This window comes from Cebidichthys violaceus, unplaced genomic scaffold, assembly GCF_023349555.1.
Source record: "Cebidichthys violaceus isolate CVI_PGR_0920_01 unplaced genomic scaffold, fCebVio1.0.p SCAF_31, whole genome shotgun sequence".
NCBI lineage: Eukaryota > Metazoa > Chordata > Actinopteri > Perciformes > Stichaeidae > Cebidichthys > Cebidichthys violaceus.
In genome coordinates, this window is record NW_027176495.1 from 2,035,450 (window position 1) to 2,059,011 (window position 23,562).

At 46.0% G+C, this 23,562-nt stretch overlaps 1 protein-coding gene across 2 annotated transcripts in view; it reads left to right on the forward strand.

Moving 5' to 3' along the window:
• The window catches only part of LOC137882292 (tyrosine-protein phosphatase non-receptor type 14-like), a 33,470-nt gene extending 11,050 nt beyond the window's left edge, over nucleotides 1-22,420 (forward strand). Inside the window, exons 3-21 of one of the 2 annotated variants that reach the window (XM_068724517.1) lie at nucleotides 832-1,007; nucleotides 3,849-3,887; nucleotides 8,449-8,546; nucleotides 9,569-9,636; nucleotides 10,017-10,087; nucleotides 10,393-10,480; nucleotides 10,605-10,693; nucleotides 10,860-10,947; nucleotides 11,163-11,245; nucleotides 11,409-11,469; nucleotides 11,981-12,059; nucleotides 12,998-13,467; nucleotides 13,559-14,866; nucleotides 16,396-16,536; nucleotides 17,494-17,712; nucleotides 19,402-19,530; nucleotides 19,770-20,004; nucleotides 20,281-20,444; nucleotides 20,588-22,420. In XM_068724517.1, coding sequence (XP_068580618.1) covers nucleotides 832-1,007; nucleotides 3,849-3,887; nucleotides 8,449-8,546; nucleotides 9,569-9,636; nucleotides 10,017-10,087; nucleotides 10,393-10,480; nucleotides 10,605-10,693; nucleotides 10,860-10,947; nucleotides 11,163-11,245; nucleotides 11,409-11,469; nucleotides 11,981-12,059; nucleotides 12,998-13,467; nucleotides 13,559-14,866; nucleotides 16,396-16,536; nucleotides 17,494-17,712; nucleotides 19,402-19,530; nucleotides 19,770-20,004; nucleotides 20,281-20,444; nucleotides 20,588-20,716 — 3,735 coding nt within the window. In that variant the 3' untranslated portion in view covers nucleotides 20,717-22,420. The remainder of the gene's footprint in view (nucleotides 1-831; nucleotides 1,008-3,848; nucleotides 3,888-8,448; nucleotides 8,547-9,568; nucleotides 9,637-10,016; nucleotides 10,088-10,392; nucleotides 10,481-10,604; nucleotides 10,694-10,859; nucleotides 10,948-11,162; nucleotides 11,246-11,408; nucleotides 11,470-11,980; nucleotides 12,060-12,997; nucleotides 13,468-13,558; nucleotides 14,867-16,395; nucleotides 16,537-17,493; nucleotides 17,713-19,401; nucleotides 19,531-19,769; nucleotides 20,005-20,280; nucleotides 20,445-20,587) is intronic. The other variant, XM_068724518.1, reaches the window with a different exon arrangement.
• The last annotated feature ends 1,142 nt before the right edge of the window (nucleotides 22,421-23,562 follow it).

The window sequence follows — 23,562 nt, forward strand, 5'->3', positions numbered from 1 at the left end:
TTGCCGGTACATTTGAGAGGCTTCAGCACTTTGTTTTGATGAGTGAATCATGTCAAAGTCCCATTAAAGCACCAGGATGTTGAAACCTACCCTTCTATAGGATGTTTAGCATCTGGAACACCAGAAACAGTGAAAGTCAAGTTGCCAAAACAAGCCGCTAGTCTTAGTCCACGTTGAGATAATTGCTGATTCTTGCGGTCCACACTAGTTGCAGCACTTTGGATCTCATCTGCTTCACCGCGCTCTTGTTTGGACCAGTGTGTAATCAGTCCAGCATGTTTCATTTGAAGAGGCCTGAGTCGTTATCTGTGAATGTTGTTTCTGCTGTTTATTCAGCTGCGTTGTGTTTCATGTTCAAATAGCATATGAATGTGTAGATAAAGTAATAGACGAGAGACTTAGTTTTTATTGAGATTCAGTGAGAGATAAGATCACTGCCTGTTGTCCCGGGGTAGGTCCGGTCTAATATTAACGTTTAATGGAGTTGACGTCAAAGGTTTGATCAGATTTGAAGGAGTAATATGTGCTTGTTGTATTTCAGCTGTTCACTAATCTCCTCTCTGCTCTGCTCAAAGTATTTCTCAACTAATTTCCGATTTCCCTCAATCCACGGTCTCTCCCATTCACTGCCATTTCCTCCACACCCCTCCTGCCTCCCCATGTTGTTGTTCTCCCCCCTCTTTATCTCTCTCCAGCTTACGTAACTCATCCTTTCTTTGTTTCCTCCTCATCCCACCTCCCCTGTCCCGTTTCCTTTTCCGTCATCTCTCCGTCCCGTGACCTTTTGCGCCGCACTGACCTCCTCCCTCTTGTCTCTCCCTCCGGCTGCAGACCCATTACTTCGGGCTGTGGTTCCAAGGAAAGACCCAGGCCCCGGCCCATCGCTGGGTGGAGCTGGAGAAACCCCTCAAGAAGCAGCTGGACAAGTTTGGCAACGAGCCACTGCTCTTCTTCGGAGTGATGTTCTACGTGCCCAGTGTTTCCCGGCTGGAGCAAGAAGCCACCAGGTAAACGGTCTCCAAACACCACTTCCAGTTTGTAAATGTCAGACACCAACACAGTCTAGTCTTCACTGTCCTACGAGAACGACGACACCGCTGTCCAGTAGTGTGTCCGCTCATGGCTGTGTCAGGCGACCGATCACAGCTTAGCAGGTGGGCTCAGGCGTCAGGCGTGAGGTTGGAGATGAGATCGACGAATTGTTTCAGTCTGATCATCACTGTGAGTGTGAGAAAGAGTGTGAATGAACACCTTCGCTAGCTGTGAAAAGGGCATCCAGCGGTCAGCGTGTAGTGGACAGTCTGCCATCTCAGATTCCTTCTCACACTCACACACACGCAGACACACACACACACACACACACACACACACACACACACACCCCGCAGGTCTGCTTCGCACTGAGCTGCTGAATTTGCTGCTTCTGCTTTGCTGGATGTGGGAAAGGTCGATTTCAGGTCACAGCTTGATGTTTTGACGCTAGATTTAGTTTTAAGGTGTGTGTCTGTCTGTGTCTGTGTCTGTCTGTGTGTGTGTGTGTGTGTGTGTGTGTGTGTGTGTGTGTGTGTGTTCACCATTTACTGCTGAATTTCCTTGCTTTGTTGAGAGGCGGGACTGGACATGCTGTTACTGTGTTTCAAAATAATTTTCAAAAATAATGAAATCATCGTGTCTCACAGACTGGCCCAATACTCTGACACTCACTGCGAGTGTGTGTGTGTGTGTGTGTGTGTGTGTGTGTGTGTGTGTGTGTGTCCGCAGGTTTGTTATACAGAAGTCAGGGTCTTCTCTGGTAAAGGGATGGTTTTCCAGGAAACCCCTGCAGGCTTTTTTGGTGTGTGTGAGTGTGTGAGTGTGTGAGTGTGTGTGTGTGTGTGTGTGTATATGGGGGTTATGGGGTTGGAGGGGTTATGATGGGGCCTTAGGGGCAATTTAGGGAACAATGGTCGCCTCTTTTCTCAAGCCCCCTCTCTTTCTCTTACAATCCCTCTACATAGTGTCACTCCTGCTCCTTTATCAAGAGCAGATCTCCATATCACTCCAGTCCCACATTTCTTCTCTCTTTTCTCTCCGTCCCTTCGTCCTCCTCCTTTCTTTCCCTCTTTCTCTTTTTTTGTTTGTCAGGAATGTTGGCACAGCCGTCCAGCGTAGGAGGCGGACCACACATTCCTCCCAGCAGAAGTGCTGGGGGTAAAGGGGGCTGGGGTGTGTGTGTGTGTGTGTGTGTGTGTGTGTGTGTGTGTGTGTGTGTGTGTGTGTTGGGGGGGGGATGTCTGGTTTATAAAACACACACATACGCACACACACACCTCGCACACCTCGCACACTGCTCCAAAGAATCCTCTCAGAAGCCAGCTGCAGCCCTGTCAGAAGAGTTAGTCACAATACACCACATTGTAAGAACACACACGCTCCCGGAGGCAAGCTGTTCACAAACACCCCTCCCCCTTTTCTTCACATCAAGTCGAAAACAATCTTCACAACTTTTTTTGATGAAGTTCAAAACACACTTTTTTTTTAAAATCACGCAGGGTTTGAAAAAGTCTTTAAAATCATTCTTTGCTGCTTCCTTTCCTCTGAGGACTCCATCGATGCGTGGGAATGATGACCGTTGCAGCTGATGACCCTCTTTCTTAAAATATAGATCATTTAATGAGCTTCGGTTGATTCGGGTCAGATCCAGTGAAGCAGGTCTTTTGTTTTTCCTTACACACCTGGTCTGGTGAAGGGGGGGGGGAGGGAAGGACTCAGGGAAGGAATGACGGAGGCAAAAAGGGAGACGAGTGGCGTTTGAGAAAGTAAAAGTTTGGCAGCGACTCTTGGCTTTGGGGTTGCACCTTGTTATTTATGTGGTTTCTGCTGTAGCTCACACACATTCATGTGTCCGCATAGAACAGTGTGTTTGTGCTGGTGAGCTGAAACGGCGTAGGAGTGAGTGGATTTGATTTACTGTTTCACAAAACCCTTTCTTTTTTTAAAAGTTACTTTTAAAATTAAAATGCTTCATCAAACTTTATTGACTTTAAAATGTTTGTTACCAACTGATCCGTTGGTCTTCTGTTCATTTTAACAGCAACAGAAGTTAGAAAAGAAAACAAAGAAATTCATCTCCACTTCTTGCCAGAAAGCAGAAAGACGGAGTGTTGACTCAGCCTCCCTCTGAGTAAATGAGATTTACTGAGAAAGTAATGTGAGTTTTATTATGTGGTCAGGTCTTTGAAGTTCAGGGTTTGACTGATGCGTAACCTGATACTAGATCTCCCTCTCTTCCTGTCCATCCATTCATCTGTTTCTCTTTCCCTCTCTCCGTCTCTTTATGCAGCTGTGAAAATGACACAAAGTAGGGGGCTTGTGTGTGTGTGTGTGTGTGTGTGTGTGTGTGTGTGTGTGTGTGTGTGTGTGTGTGTGTGTGTGTGTGTGTGTGTGTGTGTGTGTGTGTGTGTGTGGTGGGGGGGGGGGGGCTACATATTTACACCAATAATCCAGTTATCAAGCAATTAAGGCAGTGCTGCAGCACAGCTGGAGCCCATGTAAACACTGTTCTCCGTGACGTTGAGGCCATTAGGCTCATAGATGCAGTTATTGCTGCAAGACACACTTTGTGGAGTCCTTCACGATTGTTGTCAGGTTATGTTTTTGTAAAAACGTAGAGTTTTTAACCATGTTTTCTAACACACAAGTTTCTGCATGTGGTGTCGATTTGAGGTAATTGGCATTGGCCTGTGCTGACGAGACGGATTACTTATTTATGACAGTATTTCACTGAGCCTACATCAGGGAAAGCCACTGCACTAAAAAATACATTGTTAATTTAGTTTTTAAGTTTACACATTGTCGTTGTCTCTCAGAAACAAGGGGACGCTGCTATCTGCGGATAAATGCTGCTGGTAAGTGCACTAAAACTCTATTTATTTATTTATTTGTTTCTTTTTTTATTTGAAGTTGAACACTGGAGGATGAACTCTGACTTTGTAACAGTATCTGTCGGGTGCATTTCTAGCCAGAATAATCCATGTAAACATATATATATCAGAGTAATGCCTTACTGGTCACAACCAACTGGACTGTATCTGTGTGTATGTCTATGCATGCATGTATGTGTGTGTGTGTGTGTGTGTGTGTGTGTGTGTGTGTGTGTGGATGTGTGTGTGTATCATCCAGAGTAGGTTGCACCGTGTTTGACCCCCAAACTGCTTTGTGTACTAATCCCAGACTGCCTCCCATAAACTACTCACTTGTAAGTAGATATCCTGTACCACCTCCTTCTATTTTTCTTTGTGAAAATAACCTCTTTGGATTTGATCCGTTTTACTACACACACACACATCGTGCAGAAGGTGTGTGTGTGTGTGTGTGTTTGTGTGTGTGTGTGTGTGTGTGTGTGTGTGTGTGTGTGTGTGTGTTTGAAAGCTGCTGCTCCTTCTGTCTCCCTGATATGAAGGAGGGTTAAAGAGGCCCAGCGAGAGAAAGTGAGGAACCTAAACAGAGAGCTGTTGACCGGAGCGAGGCCAGCTGGCCTCAGCAGCCCCCAAGGCTAGCAGCACCAACAGCCTTGAAATCCTAGCATTGTTCAGCTAGTTATCACTAACACACACACGCACACACACACACACACACACACACACACACACACACACACACACACACACACACACACACACACACACACACACGCACACACACACACAGCTGTACTCTGTTGTGCCCCTTGCTGATTCAACACATTTCAAAGTGAAATCCTCCTGCCTCCCACACAAGCTGTCTGGACCCATCCAGGGTTGAGGGGGTGGTCAGGGTCATCCCACTGCAGAGGTGGTGGTGGAGGGGCTGAAGCATATGTACACACACACACACACATTCATGCATGCATGCACATATGCTTGCAGGCTTGTTGTCCGGGCCACTTGGACATCTGGCAGCATGTCTCGAGGCGGGCTTGAACATGCGTGGGCATATAAAGGGCCCTTTGTGCCTGTGTGGCTGCCTGGAGTGCCAGCAGAGCACTCTGCCATGGTGGAAGTCACAAGTAACTCTTAGTGAGGAAAGCTCTGCCTCATGTCTGTGTGTGTGTGTGTGTGTGTGTGTGTGTGTGTGTGTTCACCTGTTATTACAGCATAGTGATGTCAGTCGGACATGCGTGCCAGGTGTGTGTCATCATTAGGACGTCTTTGTGGACACGTATGTGCACGCCTTTGTGCCCGGAACATGAATAAGTTGTTAATTACGTACATTTGATTTGTTTTTAGCGACTCTTCTAAGGATAGATTCACCCGAATTACATGCACACATGTTTTCTCACTTCTCTCTGTTGGTATCTAGCCATGTAAACGGGTTTGGTTTTATTAGTTTCAGCACTGAAACATGACTGCCAACTATTTCAAGCTGAACTAGCAAAGAAATCGTCTCGTGAAAGCTTTTGACATTGTGTTCTGTAGATCAGACAGATTCCAGAGTACTCTGGTCAAATAAATGTGGATTATAAAGACTTTCCACAGGTAGACCCTTATCTTCTGATCATTGTCTGCAAAGTATTAACATATTTGAGGACAGGATTATTTTTATTTTTGTATAATATTGAGACATTTAGATGGATGCATATCTTCCTGTAATTGAAGCCTTCAATATGCAGCATGTGGACTTTATATGTGGATCATTTCAAACACAAACATGTTCCAGATGCCTTTCACTGTTGTTTTAAGCCTCATGCATCACTCCAGGCTTTACTTTGAACTTGCATTGAACTCTATGTTCACTGTGGTGGATCTTCTAACGATCTAATGAACTTATTACAGTTGAATATCTCTAAACTGACAGTTGCTACTAAAACTAATGAAGTGACCTCTGTCTGTTTCAGTGGGTATACTGTAATTAAACAGGACAAACGTGTCACAAGTGAGCCAAAATGAGAAAATATGGACAAAATAGTAATTATTTCATTCACAGTTCTCGAGGTAAATCTGATTATTTGTCTCGCCAGTAAACCAGAGTTCTTGCATTAATATACTTTGTGTCCCTAGATTAATGTCTTTCGGTAATTTATATGTTAAAGCTTTTGACACATATAAAGAAAAATCATTAATGCACCTTATTTATGAGAGTGCTCTCCAGCCTTTGAGACTGTCAATCAAAACCTTGTTGTTCTCTTCGCTGCCTCTCACTGTCCCGCTTTCACTCGTTCATAGTTATTGCAACCAGTTCACCGTCCACCTCTCCGCTGCTGGCCTCACACACATATATATATATATATTTATGTAAACACCATCATGTTGATATCATTGAACCTCAGAATGAGAAGCAACCGCCGTCGACCTCAACATTTCTCCAGACCCCGTACGGAGCGCGCTGGGAGAACATGGAGAGTTTGTAAAAACAAAGTCCACAATCATTGGAAGGGTTTTGTGTTCCTGCGAGGCTCCTCCACCTCCACACCGCATCAGGCTCCTCCCACCGCTGCAGCCGCGGAGGTTGGGGTTGGCTAATTAAGGGGTTGCCACGGGAACGGAATGGCAGCTTAGCCAACGGGTGTAATGACAGGGTGAGGGAGGAGGGCGGGGTCAGATTATAGGCCTGGGAGTATGCTGAGTGGAGCTCAAAAAAGAAAAGAAGAAGAAGAAGAAGTGGTGGTGGTGGTGGAGGGAATGTGAAGAAGAATATGAACACGAGAGATGTAAAGAACATAAAGGAGACTCTTGAGTTCAGAGGGAGATAAACAGTGAGAGCTTCTTCTACAACTGAGATGACAGAGGAAGAAGACTAGTATGTGTGTGACAGAGTGAATGGCTAAGCATGTATAGCTCCCACATAGAAGTTTGTGTACTCTGGCATGGACTGTCTAATGCACTCACAGCCCTCTCTCTGACCGTGTGTGTGTGTGTGTGTGTGTGTGTGTGTGTGTGTGCGTGCATCAGAAAAGGTGTCTCACAGCCCACATTGGAAAGACTCACCATGGCAACAAACAGGAAACGGTGTGCGAGTTTTTACGCCGCTGAGCCCGGTCACCCTGACGATTCTCTCTCTCTCCTCCTGTGTGGCCGCTCCATTCTCCAAAAGACAAACATCCAGTTGGACTGCGGCTAACAGCGGACAAAAGGAGCTCAGAAACTGAAGGAGCTCAGTGTATTTCAGCCGCTGGGTTTTGGGACTTTTTTACCACATTATATGTGAACGACGCAAGTGGACTCAACAATCTGAACTGTGTCATCATATCGGCTTACGCTTGGCAAAGCCACCACTGCCCAGAACCGCAGTGCAGAGTCCCCAGTTTGCCTCACTTTATAATACTCCTCTTTTGTCCAGCTTGTGTCGGTCCTACCTAGGATTAAACTCGGTCCTTATTAGTGCCAGCTCCATGTCACTTGACAAAAACATACAGACCTATAAAATGGTTTTGTTTAGCCCCTACTGGTATACATTTGGCTTTCCTCTCAAGTCATAAATGACTCACTGGTATTTCAAATGGAGGTGATTCACTCATTCCTCACATGGATTCTGCAACAGGCTTCTCTGGCATTGTTTTAAACGGCTAACGCTGTTGCCAATACTGTCTTGACGCATACTTTCTGTTGCACAAACCAGAAGCAGAGGAGTACGTCTCTGTGGTGTCTCTTTTGGATGTTTGCAATCCTTCTGTTGCTAATGTGCAACGCCTTGAGCACAACTCTTCTTGCTTTCTTTGTGTTGAACTGAGACCCATCATGTTTTCCAACTCGATTTAATATAAGTGGTGTTCAGAGACAGTGTGGCTAGCTGGAAAAATAACATGAACCACCAACCAGATTCTGGTGAGTTCCTGAAAGCTAATAAGAGCGGCCATGCTACCACCCAGCTCGTCAGATGTGTGGTGCCGTTCGGCTGGTAGAACGGCTCCGCGGTGTGAAGTGTCAGCAAGACTACGAGTCTTCAGTCGCTGTAGTTGCTGTAGCCACCGCTAAAGGCTAAAGCCAGCGTGCTAATATGTTCGCAGTGACGATGCTGATGTGTAGCAAGGGTAATACCTAACCATGTTCCCCATTATAATGTAGTGTGTTAGCACGCTTACCTCTGCACTAAACACAAAACTGATGGGAATGTCATAATCTGCTGGTATTTTGTCATAAATTCAATTAATCCTGAGGGCGACATGAATAACAATAACAATCCACCCAGTGGTTGTTAAGAGGAAATCACCAGTCATCATGACTCATCCGCTGGGCGCCACGGACGTCTGTACAAAACTTCATCACAATCCATCCAATGGTTGTTGAGATATTTCCGTCTGGACCAAAGTGGTGGACTGACCGACAGACATTGACATCCCAAGAGCCTGCTAGTGGCTGGCGTGAATAAAAAGTCAAATTTAATTTCTGACGCCAGTGTCACTCTCCATCATCTCATCTTAATATAACGCTTTCTTTCTTCTCTCTCTCTCTCTGTCTTCCCTTCTTTCTTTCCATACTTCTTCCTCTCAAGGTATCAGTATTACCTGCAGGTGAAGAAGGAGGTGTTGGACGGACGTCTCCACTGCACAGTAGAGCAGGGGATCAGACTAGCTGGCCTAGCAGTGCAAGGTAAGACACACACACACACACACACACACACACACACACACACACACACACACACACATGCATGAACAAACATCTCATGTGAATTATCTACCAGAGGGAGACGGGCGGCACAAGAGAGAAGGAGTGAGCACAAACTCACACTTTCTCAGGTCATCTCGACTTCACTACCTAATATGGCTGCATACCACTGGGAGAGCCCAGTCCACTTGAGTTCTTTTGGTATCAGTCTTAACACACACACACACACACACACACACACACACTCCATCTCCTCCGTCTTGTTCCTGGCTGCTGTCTGTGTCTCAGGGGGAATGTAAACAGACAGTTTGCTTATCGCTAGTTCCAAGGTTAGCCTTAGTAGCACGAGGAAGACGCTTATCTGTCGGGAGGCGAGGATGCTCCGCTTCGCCTCCCTTTGTCCGACAGACCGCAGAACAGTACTTAGGATGTAGTCAAAGGCCCTATCTGGAGGCCTGACGGTGTTCTGGAAGTGTTGTACAGGTGGGAGATAAGTGGCGTACTAGTAGCACGCCACTTACGCCAGTAATAGTAGTACTATTAGTTTGCTAGTTAAGCTACTTTTTTGTTACTCTGAATAAAAGACTATTAGCCAAAGTTGAAATATACCGAAATTTGCCCCCCATATGTGTTTAGCAATTTAACATTCAGCAACATACTCGGTATTAAAATATAGTAACGTTGGCATTTATTGGAAGTTTTAGCTATCCTTACATGTTATCTTCATGTGTTAACATCTTTGGCACCCACATTCCTTTAGGAATGTATTCAATTTTACCATATCTTCTGCAGATAATACTTTTTAGATGAAGGCAAACAAGAACATATGCAATGTTCGTACAGTCTGGAGTGTGAATGTTACCCTGCAGTTTGTTTTTAGTTTCCTACCTCTTAAAATATGAGTGAGCACAACGACAGACGATGTGATTTATATGATGTTCATACACGTTAAAATAGACTTTCCCCCTAAAAGATCATAACATGTTTGTGTTTCTATTCTCCAGCTGACTTTGGAGACTTCAATCACTTCATGTCGCAGGACTTCCTCCGGGAGTATGTGCTCTTCCCAGTGGTGAGTCCTCAAACCTCCGCTGTTCAAATATGTGTGTTTGTGTGTTGCCTGAAGGCACGCATTCCTGTGTCACCTGTGTGCCTCCTCCCTCTGCATAGCTGATTGACAGGCAGGAGAAAGCGATAGAGAGACAGAGATCCAGTGGATACCAAATGTATTACATCAATGGAACACTATATTACTCTGTGACATTGCCAGCTACCTGGTGCACAGTTTAGATGTAAAACCGTTTGACAGGGTGGTGAAAGCGAGTAAGTGACAGTGTTTCTTCACCGTGACGTCTCTGTCATAGATCCTTTATCACCTGTTGCTTCTCTTTCCTTTCATATTCACCTCTTCCATCTCTTTCTTATGTGCTCACGTCTTTGTTTTCCCTTTAGAACTGGCCTAATGGAGACGAGGTGCTGGAAGAGTGGACCCAGAAAGTTGCTGAGGAGCACAAGAGTCACTGGTACACCTTTTTATTTCTTTTCTTTTTCTTTTTGATTTGTTTTTGCCTTCATGATGCAGTCAGATGAACAGGAAAGGGAGGAGAGAGACGGGATGACATGCAGAGAAGGGTCGGATTCAAACCCCGGGCTGATGCAGTAAGAACTCAGCCTCTGTACACGGGGCGCCAGCTCTACCATGTGAGGGCGCCCAGCCAGGCTTCAGGCGTGAACATGTGGGGAAAAAAAGAAAAGATAGCGAGGATAAAAAGGTTCAGAGGCGATGAGATACCTGGTACCAGCTACTATATCTGTCTGTTCTTTCCAGTCGAATGCAGACCGCTGAGGCAGAGCTGCTGTACATCAAGGAGGTGGAGAAGCTGGACGGCTTTGGGCAGGAGAGCTTTCCTGCAAAGGTAGACGAATAACAGCCTCCTACACACACACACACACACACACACACACACTCACACACACACACACATCGGTTTATTTGAATGTGAGAGGACTTTATGATTTTCACTCTCTCTTCTTCTACAGGACAACTACACCAACGATATTTTCATCGGCGTGTCGTTCATCGGGGTGTTTGTCAAACACAGAAATGGCAGATCCATCATGCTCCACAAGTAAGCCCCTCACCCTCCATCGCATTGTGAATTTTCGTCCTATTAGTGATCATGAGGCCGCAGGGCTAATACAGATATATGAATATGTAAGAAAGTATGATGCATTTCGTGTGGGAAAATTCAATCCTTGTGTGCATTTGTTTGTGTTTCCGTGTGTGTGTGACAGGTGGAAGGACATTGGTACGATAGCGCACAACAAGTCAGCCATCACAGTGGAGATAACGAGCAGAGACGACACCATCATTTTTCACATGGTGAGTGTTGTGTCTGCGGGTGGTCTCACCACACAAACACACACACACACACACACACACACACACACACACGCTTTATACAAGGTTTGTAGTTCCCAGAAATCCGTGCTCAGACACAAATAGACTGGCAAATTTGGTCTTGGTTTTCTATAAATACGACTGCTGTGTTAATTCAAAAACATCAAATGTTTTTCTCTCTGTGTTTGTATCTGCAGGAGGATATGGAAATGGCCAAGTACATCGCTCGTCTTTTCACGGCCAGACACAAATTCTACAAACAGAACAAGATCTGTGCAGAGTGAGTCTCGAGGCCAGCAGACGGCCAATCAGAACGCTTATATCACACACATCCTGAATTATCTGCCATTTGATGTTTAAAATAGAGATCACCAACCAAGTTATGTAAAAACAAAAAACAACGTTCCGTTTGTGAATCCTCTTTTATGTTTGTTTCTCTTCAGGCCCACTCACTCACCTGCACCAATCCGGAGGAGACCCACTTGGACCCACCGCCTGTCTCTGGTACCGTCGGCCATCTTTGCCTGCTTTGTTGTGGTTCATTATCGCCGGTTATTCCTCAGTGGTTTGACACTGAATGAGACCAGCAGGCAGGGGGCAGAGGGGGATTTTGGGAGGGAAGACAGAAACGGCTGCGGTTAGAGATTTGACCCCGCTCTCCCACTCAGGGCCGCACTTAATTGTGCCGTGGAGCCTTTGGTTTTAACGTGCGTTGGTGGTGTGGTGGGTGTTGTTGGAAAGTTTGCAAGGGTGTTGCTTGGTTCTGATTTCCGGTGCGACAATGAAGGCAGTGATTTGTGCGTCTCCCTCCCTGCTGGCCAGACAATGGCTTGGCTAAATGTGGCACAATAGCTGCTCAGTCGATCCACTCGAGTGCCTGGTCGTCTGTCCGGAGGCTCCACCGCCGTAGAGTAGATCTGAGTCGCCGTGCAGCTTGTTATGATGTGCACAATTTAATGGAGTGTACAAATGAATTGCTCCTTCTTAATTGCATTGAATGTGTTTCTTCACTCAGCCACGGCCCCAGTCCTGTAACTTCCAGTCAATGCATTCCCAATATGGAGAGCATTATCAGGACACACAGAGCTCCCAAGGTACGTGTAAAACACACACACACACACACACACACACACACACACACACACACACACACACACACACACACACATTTAGAGTCATTTCAACTCCTCCAGCTCGCTGCTGTGACCGCAGTGTGATTCAAGATTTCAGCCTCCCTGATGATATGTGAAGCAGTTCAATGGAGCTAATTGTGTCTTTCCTGTCAGCCGTGTGACTCACAGCCCATTTGTATTTTTTTTTTTTACAACCTCCCAGCCAATTAGAGCCCAACGTTTGGGGTGCAGAGCAGTGACCTCATTGTTGCGCTTCACTCTTTCATTGACTTGTTCACACACTCGGGCGGCGTTTACAATCCGAGGAGCGAGTGGAAAAAGCGTTCTGGGTGTGCTGCGTTGCGTGGGTGTGAGATCACTTTGTAGTGTGACCTCAGGCTTCACACTCGGCTTGTGTGGACGGAGATGATGTACGTCTGCCTGCATGTGGGCTTGAGATGGTTTCACATGAGAGAATGCTCTATTTGTTTAGTAAAGAGGAATGATATGCATACCACTTTCTCCTCCGTTATGGTGGGAAGAAAATATTCCAAATCTTTCCTGTTCCACGTCGGTTAACTACTGGGAGGAAATATTCAGAATTTTTTCAAATGTGGTCGGTACTGCAGTGAACCAGACCCAAGCAATGATCACTTTTCGCCACATCAGAAACACCTTCAGGGTGCCACAAATGCTGTTTACTGCTTCTGATCGTAAATCACAACACTGGAAAACACCAGAACCGCTCCAGTACACTCAACTTCAGGGTTAGGAAATGTTGATTCCCTTTTTTCCTGATATTATTCATGTTCTTTTCTCTTGATTTTCCATTAGTTCTGTTAGCTTGAACACTCTCCACTGTGTTAACTGTTACAAAAACAGCATTGTCATTCCTTCTCCCTCCCTCTTTTGGTTTTTAGACAGCATCTTCCATGACGACACCTACTACAAGTCAGAGACCAGTCTGGACCGCTGCCCGGTGGACTTTCCCTTCCGTAACGGTACCGTGCCCAATGGAAGCATGTACAGCAGCCCCAGCCTGAGCTCGCTCAATCAGTCGCAGACTTTCGTCCCACCCTCTCCCATGTCCTCCAACCTCAGCATCCCCGGTAGCGAGCTCATGCGCCCCGACTACATCCCCAGCCACCGCCACAGCGCCATCATTGCTCCGTCCTACCGGCCCACGCCCGAGTACGATGCTGTCATGCGGCAGAAGCGACGCATGCTCCCCGCTCACCATGACCTCCACAGCCAATCGCTGCGCAGTCTGAACATCAGCAATGCTTGTGCTTACCGGCAGCCTGAGGCTCTGGTGTATAGCCAGCCAGAGATGAGGGAGAGGGGCCCCTATCATGGCCTGGGGCCTAGTCCGGGACCCTACGGCAAACAGGTAGAGGTGAATTATCCGTGTTTGATACTGTTAAATGTATTGCTGTTGTCTACATCTCACACTGTTTTACTTTTAAATGTTTGCCTTGCAGATCAGCTACAGTAAGCCAGTGTCCCATGGCCCTCATCAGGGGGGACCAGCCAGCAGCCAGGGCCCCTGTCATTCACCCTGCGTTAATGGAGGTGGGGGCGGTGGCGGGGGTGGAGGTGTAGGAAGCTCCATCTCCCACACGGTCAGCACGCCTGAGCTGGCGAATACCAAGCAACAGGGGAACAATGCGGGAAGCTACGCAGCTACAGCTAACATGCTGAGGAACCACATGTCGCGCCCTCCTCCACCTTACCCTTCCAGCTCCTTCCGCCCGGCCACCAGCACGCCAGACCTGGCCAGCCACCGTCACCGCTGCATGGGGGGAAGCAGTCCAGAGCTGGTTACCCGCATGGTGCAGCTGTCGGTCAAGACCTTCCAGCCGGACAGCTCGGCCGTGGTGCACCAGTCCCTTCAGGAGGTTAGTGAGCCGCTAACTGCAGCTGCAAAGCACCGCTCCACCCTGGGCAAGAGACACAGCATGGAGGTGATCAGCAGCATGAGAGGAGGTGGAGGAGGAGGCATGGAGGGCATTGTGATGAAGAGCATTAATGCTCCCCTTCATCGGAGGAATACTCTCAGAGAACATGTAATGCCCCCTCAGCCTCAGTCCATCCCTCAGCCTCAATCCTCTCAGCCACAACCTCAGCCTCCGCCTCAGCAGCTCCAAGAGTTGCCCATGCAGATGCCGGCCCAGAAATCTCCTAAGTCTTCTGTAACACCACCCGGGGCTGTGGCCTATCAGCATCAAAAGACTCTCTCCAACGCTACCATGCTCATACACAGTAGTGAGAGCGAAGAAGAGGAGGAAGAGGAAGAGGAGAGGCCTGAGCTGGATGTTCAGATACCAGGTCTCAATGAGGACATCAGCATTAGCGCTCAGCTCCAGGCTGCTCTGGCCAAGCTGCCTAACAAACCCCCTCCAGAGTACCCTGGTCCTCCTAGACCTCCTAGCAATGCTCAAATCCGCACCCACAGTCACAACCACACTCACCACCACAACCATAATCAAGGACCACAGAGCAACCAGGGACCGATGGACCCAAACCAAGCCCAGGGCAGAGCGCTTAAAGCTGGGCAGAGCCCAGGTGGCGGCGGGCCTGGGTGTGGTGGTGGTGGTGCGGGTGCCGGTGGGACACTGACCCGAGGGGACCAGGGTGGGGTGAATGGGGCGGTTTTAGGTCCATCCATTTCAGAACCAGACCTGACCAGTGTGAAGGAGAGGGTGAGGAAGGAGCCGGTCAAAGAGAGGCCGGTGTCGGAGATGTTCTCCTTGGAGGACAGCATCGTGGAGCGGGAGATCGCTCAGAGGGTAAGACCACCCTCCAGCAGTTCAATGCCTTCACAGTTCTTTAATAATACATGCTGGTTATCAGAGCTGAAATGGTAAGTTGATTAATTGATTTGTTAATTGACATAATATGACAACAATGTTCCCCCAAAACCGACAAACGATGATGGTGCTTCCAACGTTTCAGATGTGGAGTATTATGGTTTTAGTATACTGTTGCAATCTATATAGAATATTATTATTTTTTATTTTTTTTATTGCAAGAGAAGGGACAATACGTACATAAACAGAACAACAAGAGGATGACAAGGTTGAATAGTTGAATAATATATAATTAAAAAGACGGGACCAAAATCAATATTTGATATATATTAAATATTATAATTATATATGTGTGTATGTATACATGTATGTGAATATTACACACATGGAAATATTTCTGTGTTCAAGCATTAATTGTATCAATCAAAATAAACATTCATTGGTTATTAGAGATGTTAGGAAAATGTACCAAAGCTTTAAACACGATGACAGATCTCAACATATGAACGTCGTTCAACAGAAACTTCAGTGCAGCTCATCATCCTGCACTAGACAAAGAACTCCCTCCATGTTGAGACGGTTTTAAATATTTCGGTCTGTTGTTTAGTCGCTAGCTTCATAGCTCCTGATTAGCAGTAATCCGGGGTTCAGCACCTGAGAGGGTAGCACTAGGCTCCGAGTCCCCCCAGTCCGCTAAAACCTTCATAAATCCCTCAGATTATTCTTTGGGTTGGGTGTTGTTGTGTAGGTCGGCTCCATGTTGAGGCACAGACATTTGACACAGCACCAGAGTCCAGGTGTAAGTTAAATCATGTAATCGCCTCCCTGTTCAAGAGTGACCTGGTGTGTCCGGTGGTTTATAGCGTGAGTCAATGAACTTCAAAGTCCAAAACCGTTATCCCTCAGCTGGTTTATCTCGTATCTAGAGGACACCCCTGGTGACCCCCAAGCTGTTGTTTTGACTGTCCCACAGGGAAGGAAGGAGGTGGAGCTGTCCTGGGGCTTTAGTAGCAGCAGAGATTAGGTGAGGTAATCCTTGGAGGAAGTAGGGACCGGGCGATGCGGGGGTCAGACTTTGGCTAGCGTGGTCGAGAGGAAGAAAGACAGGGTGACGGAGTGTGTTCTTTAAGGAGGCCAGATATGTAGGTGGGAACAAACGGAGCTGAAGGAATGAAAACTGTGTGAAAGAGGACAAAACCAGGATCAAAGCACCGAAAGAAGGGTGAAGGGTCAAGCTGCAGGTCGACTATTAACAGGCTGTTCAAGGCTTTTTAGTTCACACCTTTGGACTGAATACGAGTGAGTTGGTGCGGCCAGGTTTGCCCTACAGACAGGACACACACACACACACACACACACACACGCTCATATGCACGTTAAATCTCCCCGCCCACTTTGAAGCGCTCACATGTGCGCGCTCAGCGTGTTGAGGCCAGTGCAGGTCAGTCACCCTTGCGATGCTGCCGGTACCTGCACCCATGACACCAGGATGTTCCTCTCTCTTGAAGACGCTGGAAAGACAGAAGATGTCTGTGGACTCCATGAAGAGGCCGCTGATGATGGCTGCGCTCAACGGCCTCTACGTGGCCCGGATGCCGGTCCCCGAGAGTCCTGCAGACGAAAGTGCCAAGGCTGCTACTGACGAACGGGTAAGACGACCGCTCAGACTTTGTCAAACATATGTGGGGCTGCTTGAGTTTCTAAGATTTCATGTGTTTGATTGTGTATCACGAAGCAAATGACGTTTTTTTTTTTTTCAGGTAGACAATATGTGCTGTTGATTGATGGATAACTTTAAAAGTGTTATGGTTGAAATGCTTTTTTATGACTGGAGGATTAACGTCAGACCTTTTTAACCCACATTTGTCACCTGTCGGCGGTGATAAAGGAAGCTTGGCTGAAGGTTGTCTCTATAAAACTCATAGACGGTCTCTGATAATCGCACTATTTAATGCAATTAGTTTTGCAAATCCGGTCCGTCGGCTCCCTTTTGAGTGTGGAGGTGTGAAACCCAGCCATTGTCCGGACTGTTGCTAAGCTAAAGGGGGCAAGCCCTAAGTGGGCTGTGGAACGCGTGGCATGGTGGTGCTTATCGCCTCCAGGCCCGTCGGTATGTTAAGAATGTGACCCGGCGGAGAGCGAGCGAGCGAGCCACACAGAAAGTGATTGAAAGAGAGTGAGACGGAGATGCTGCCCTCCTCAAACATGACTGGCCTAATAAACATGTGCCCCCATTAGAATGAATGCATATTGTGCTGTTCTTACAGCTCTGCTGATGCTTTATACATGCTTTGAGGTCTTTGATGTTGAAGTCAGTGTTCAGCTGACGAGAGTTGAGAAATGTTGACGTATATTATAAGGAGATTTCTGGATTCTTCTGCTCTGAATAGTCTCTTCGGTGTGATGGAATGTAAACGAATAGAAAGCCCCCTGGGACCTGAAAGAGGAACCTCTGAATGATGTGAATGACTAACACCCCCCCCCCTCTCTCTCTCTCTCCTTCTCTCTCTCTCTCTCTCTCTCTCTCTCTCTCTCTCTCTCTCTCTCTCTCTCTCTCTCTCTCTCTCTCTCTCTGTCTCTGTCTCTGTCTCTGTCTCTGTGTCCAGTGTAAGACCTTGGAGTTGAAGCTGGAAGAGGAGCGGGTCTTCACTGAGTATGAGCAGGTGCCCAAGAAGAGGGCAGACTGTGTTCTCACCACGGCGACTCTTCCCGAAAACACGGAGCGCAACCGATTCCGTGACGTCGTTCCTTACGAAGAGAATCGGGTCGAGCTTGTGCCAAATAAAGAGAACAACACGGGCTACATCAATGCCTCGCATATCAAGGTGTGCTCGAGGGGTCAAGGGTAAAATGTTAAAAAAAAAAAAAAAAGTGTTAAAGGAATTTAAGTGATGATTACAGCTCCTACCTTGTAATCCAGACTTTGATCTAATCATGTGACGCTTTCACTGTTCAGTCATCAAAGGTAGGAGGTCTGTTCTCTGAATGATTTGTCAAGCTTAAGTAGCTAAATTCATGAAGCAACACCGGATTTCTGAACATTTTTAAAATCACCAAGATACATGGTGTTCATTGGACAGTGACACATGAATCAGTTTTCCATTCAAATGTATGGAAACACAGAACATTGTTAAAAGACATGCAAATCAAAGTGTGTTTCTATCAACTACTGATAGAAGAATCTTAGTTCTGTGAGTCAAAACCTTAACGATGTAAATGGCGTCCATGTTTGTTCCTCATCGCTCAACATGGATCTGATGTTCTCAGCCCAACGTTTAGGTCATGATTTAATCACCAGCCTTTATCGATACACCAACCTTTCCCTCCTCAGCAGAACGTCAAATTTGCTTTATTAAAATGTCTGCATTTTTCATATGCAAATCTAAAATGTGCATAAAAACAGGTGCATGTTAAACACACCCGTCGATGGATCAGATCACACATTGGTTGTGCGTCGTCAACATGACGGCCTGGATTGAATTATCCGTCAGTTTTAATTGTTAACCAATAAGGAGGGAAAGCATGAAGTGTCCTATTATTTCATTTGACTGTTTTACCAAAGTGCTTCAAGTTCATGTGTGATGTGGGTGTCTTTTGCAACACCCACATCACACACCATCAATTAAAACACAGAGCATGAACTCGACACTTTCAGCTCTCTGCCGGTCTTTGTTGTGGTCATTCCTAAGCAGCCAACGGCTCCGAGGAAAGGATGAAAGGCATCTGTTGAAGGCTGTTTGTGCCTTTAAGCTCACAGAGCTTGTGGAATTCCCAAAGAATGCGGTCCAAACTCCAAACCCTCTTAAGTCAACCTGAGCTGCTCTCACCAGCGTTCTATTCATGCTTAGTTGCAAACAGCATGTGTGCACAAGCTTGTGTGTATGCATGAGTTTGCATTTCACCAAAGCAGCACTGAATCGCTGCCTATCACGGTGTAACCCTCTTACCTTCCCCGTCATTTAAGGGAGCTGCCGCAGAACAAAAGACCTTGTTTATTCCCCATCCGTCTCTTAATACAGTGTTTACAGTCACGAGGTGGCCTGAGGAATTAGCTGGGACATGTTCATTGTGTAACGGCACTCCAACATCTGCGTGGTTGGAGTTTATTGAAGATGGGATGTTTTTTTTCAGTGCTGTGTGTGGCCTTGTGATTATTAATGAGGCAAAGCAAAAGAAAGCCAAAGAAGAAGGGTTTTATAAATGAGGGAACAGACTCAAACTGGATGAAAATGATGTTTATACTGCCATCCAGTGGTGGATGACAGTATTGTCTACGTATAAATAAGAGCTTAACATTGAATATATTTAGAAAGTTGTTCATTTCTGGCTAAAAATGCTTTTGTTTAATTAAAATGTGGCTGCTAGTAAGCAGTTTAGCTTGTTTATTCATGTGTAGGTTCATTATTATTTGCTCTGCAGTCATTGTAATCTCCACGTGCACTAATTGATTCTTTGTGTGTGTGTGTGTGTGTGTGTGTGTGTGTGTGTGTGTGTGTGTGTGTGTGTGTTCCCAGGTGATGATCAGAGGGGAGGAGTGGCACTACATCGCCACCCAGGGCCCGCTCGCCAACACCTGTGCCGACTTCTGGCAGATGGTCTGGGAGCAGGGGGTCAACGTCATCGCCATGGTTACTGCCGAGGAGGTACACACACACACACATACGGCACACACACATGGCATATACACATGGCACACGCAGATGTGGATATTTTTCAGCGTCAGACAGCTGGCATCTGCCTCTGTGAAAAGTAGGATGACAGTGAGTGTGTGTGTGTCTTTGTGTTTGTGTATACATGTTAGAGCTCACCATCTCTTGTCCCTCATCCCCTTTTTCTTCCTCTTTTTTTTTTTTTCTATCCTCATCCTCCCGTCTTCATCCAGGAGGGTGGCCGATCCAAGAGTCACCGCTACTGGCCCAAACTGGGCTCCAAACACAACTCGGCCACTCACGGCAAGTTTAAGGTGACCACCAAATTCCGCACCGACTCCGGCTGCTACGCCACCACGGGGTTAAAGGTGAAGCACCTGCTGTCTGGCCAGGAGAGGACAGTCTGGCACCTGCAGTACACTGACTGGCCTGAGCAGGGCTGTCCCGAATATGTCCAGGGATTCCTCTGTGAGTGTCATCATCATCATCATCATCAGTTTGTGTGACATTTTAAGACACAATCAATATACCATCATTATTTAATGTCTGTTTTACAGACAGTTATGACAAAGGTATTGATATTCATATCTACCTCTCAGTAAGAAAGTGTGTAAATGACATTCCTGTGAAGAAGCCAGATGTTATTATACAACAACAGCAGCATTCAACAAAAAGAAACCCTCTACAGCCTGGCAGACACACAATGCCCACATCTCACTCTTGCTGCCGTCTGCTTTCTTGCAGCCTACCTGGAGGAGATCCAGTCTGTAAGGAGACACACCAACTCCATGCTGGACACCTCAAAGAGCCTCAATCCTCCCGTGGTGGTTCACTGTAGTGCCGGAGTGGGTCGCACCGGAGTGGTCTTCCTCACTGAGCTCATGATCAGCTGCCTGGAGCACAATGAGGTGGGTGGACTGTGGACTTACAGTGTGCAATGAGTTGGAATGGGCAGTCGTGTTCCATAGTCCAGCCAGCATACCTGTAGCCTTGTTCCTGCTCGTTTTACAGTGGCTCACTTCCCCCCCGTCTCTTCTTCCCTCTCCTTCAGCCCGTGGAGGTTCCCACCATGCTGTCAGGGCTGAGGCAGCAGAGGATGCTGATGGTGCAGACCATCTCCCAGTACAAGTTTGTCTACCAGGTCCTCATTCAGTTCCTCAAGAACTCCCGCCTCATCTGAGCCCGGTACGCTGACCTTTGACCTTTAGTAGTTACATGTCGTTGCAGAATGGCACCAGACAAACGACAATGGTGCTTCACATTAGCATTGAGGACTGTGCAACGGAGGCAGGTAACTGACGGGTGGAAGCAGAGACGGAGATTCATGTTGAGTTTTCTATGTGGCAGTTTATGGAAGTTCTGGTGTGTTTTCATACGAACTCGCCTCCGAGGAGGAAAGGGTTTGTGTAGGCCTGTACAGACGTTGACGACCATTTCTCCTAATGTTTGTATGTAGTTATTTTTCCCCCTGGGTTTCATTTTTGGACGTGGTCCTTCTGTTGGAAAGTGTTCATGTGTTCTTTAGATTTACTGCTACGTTTCTCCTTCATGACTCAGCCGTTCTCAGAAGCGTCACTGTGCTGCATGAACAGGAAGTGGCAGCAGTATTAATACTAGGTTCTATACTCTGAAAGAGTTTGCCAAACAAAAGTATTCTTTAAATCACTGTTCTAAAATGTTGCTTTTATTTTTAACAGAGTATTGATTAATACAGCAAATATTTACTTCAACATTGTAACAAATGTTTTTATTTATTTCTATGGAGATGGTGGTCGCCATTGAACGGAGCATTGACCAGCATGTCCGTCGTTCACCTTTTGAACTTGATTCATTTCTGTTGAGATCCTCCTCCTCATGCAAACACACAGCGTTCATTTTAATACTGCAGCTGCTTATGATAAAGGATTCTCACCTACAAGCATTTCAGAAGTCTAAAACGTGTTTATTCAGTGATTGGGATCTTTTATAAATGTGTCATTTCACAGCTTGTGGTCATTAGAGAAGTGGGTCTTGATACTGTCTACACTGAATCATTGTGCCTTATGGAACCAGAACCAGAACCAGGAGGAGATGACGGCCCGATCGTTGTTTCAGGTTCTGGATGGGTTTGGTCATTCTTTTTTTTTTTTGACCTCCTAAAGATTAAATCTTTAAATTGATATTTAATAATTTGTGTTTTCTTATAAGAACAACTAAAACATTTCATATAATGTATCTAACTCTCGGTTAAGGGTTTGAACAGTAGGAGAATACCATAATAATACTATAAGGACAATAGTATAAAAGTGACACAAACATATGCAGCCTTTAGTCTCTGATCCAAGCCCAATAGATTCATATGTCGCCATGTTCCTTGATCCCATTTATACAAATTACACTCAAGAATTTCCTCTTACATGTTTCCTTAAACATTCTTTTTGTATTTTTATGAATCGTGACACAAAGCCAGCCGTGTCCAAAGTGACTCTGTACATAATGGGCATGAGAAAAAACGATTTCTACAAATGTTTTATATAGTTTCTTTTTTTTTGACTTGGTACCCTAAAAATACCGCAACATAATAAACTATGCATGCATTTTTATATTTTAATGTATATATTCTCAAATAAGTAAAAGCTTTATGCTCTCTCGACGTACAAGTGTTTCGTTGCACTTCTGTTCTCTTCGTGACGGCGTTCCCTCACACGGCATTCCACTGTTTGTTCATATTTAATTTTTCCCCTTCATTTTCTCCTTTGGCAAAACTCCCAAATAACTTTCAAAGTTTGTGTACATATGTTTTGTATATGCGTTTTCAGTGCATCAAGCCTTTTGTTTTTCTGTCCCCAGACATGTATGAAGCTGTCGTACTTGCTTATTATGCAATAAAGCCTTATTTTCTTTACCCCGTGGTCACCAATTCATTTATTTTTGATTTATTTGAATAGTGTGCGTCTGTTGGTAATAGTGTGCATCTGTTGGTAATAGTGTAATAGTGTGCGTCTGTTGGTAATAGTGTGCGTGTGTTGGTAATAGAGTGCGTCTGTTGGTAATAGTGTGCGTCTGTTTGTAATAGTGTAATAGAGTGCGTCTGTTGGTAATAGTGTGCGTCTGTTGGAGAGGGTTTCTCTCGTAGTGCTGGAGACGTGTGTTGGTAATAGTGTGCGTCTGTGGGTAATAGAGTGCGTCTGTTGGTAATAGAGTGCGTCTGTTGGTAATAGTGTGCGTCTGTTGGTAATAGTGTGTGTCTGTTGGTAATAGTGTGTGTCTGTTGGTAATAGTGTGCGTCTGTGTGCGTCTGTTGGTAATAGTGTGCGTCTGTTGGTAATAGTGTGCGTCTGTTGGTAATAGTGTGCGTCTGTTGGTAATAGTGTGCGTCTGTTGGTAATAGTGTGCGTGTGTTGGTAATAGAGTGCGTGTGTTGGTAATAGAGTGCGTCTGTTGGTAATAGAGTGCGTCTGTTGGTAATAGTGTGCGTCTGTTGGTAATAGTGTGTGTCTGTTGGTAATAGTGTGCGTCTGTGTGCGTCTGTTGGTAATAGTGTGCGTCTGTTGGTAATAGTGTGCGTCTGTGTGCGTCTGTTGGTAATAGTGTGTGTCTGTTGGTAATAGTGTGCGTCTGTGTGCGTCTGTTGGTAATAGTGTGCGTCTGTTGGTAATAGTGTGCGTCTGTTGGTAATAGTGTGCGTCTGTTGGTAATAGTGTGCGTCTGTGTGCGTCTGTTGGTAATAGTGTGTGTCTGTTGGTAATAGTGTGCGTCTGTGTGCGTCTGTTGGTAATAGTGTGCGTCTGTGTGCGTCTGTTGGTAATAGTGTGTGTCTGTTGGTAATAGTGTGCGTCTGTTGGTAATAGTGTGCGTCTGTGTGCGTCTGTTGGTAATAGTGTGTGTCTGTTGGTAATAGTGTACGTCTGTGTGCGTCTGTTGGTAATAGTGTGCGTCTGTTGGTAATAGTGTGCGTCTGTTGGTAATAGTGTGCGTCTGTTGGTAATAGAGTGCGTCTGTTGGTAATAGTATGTGTCTGTTGGTAATAGTGTGCGTCTGTTGGTA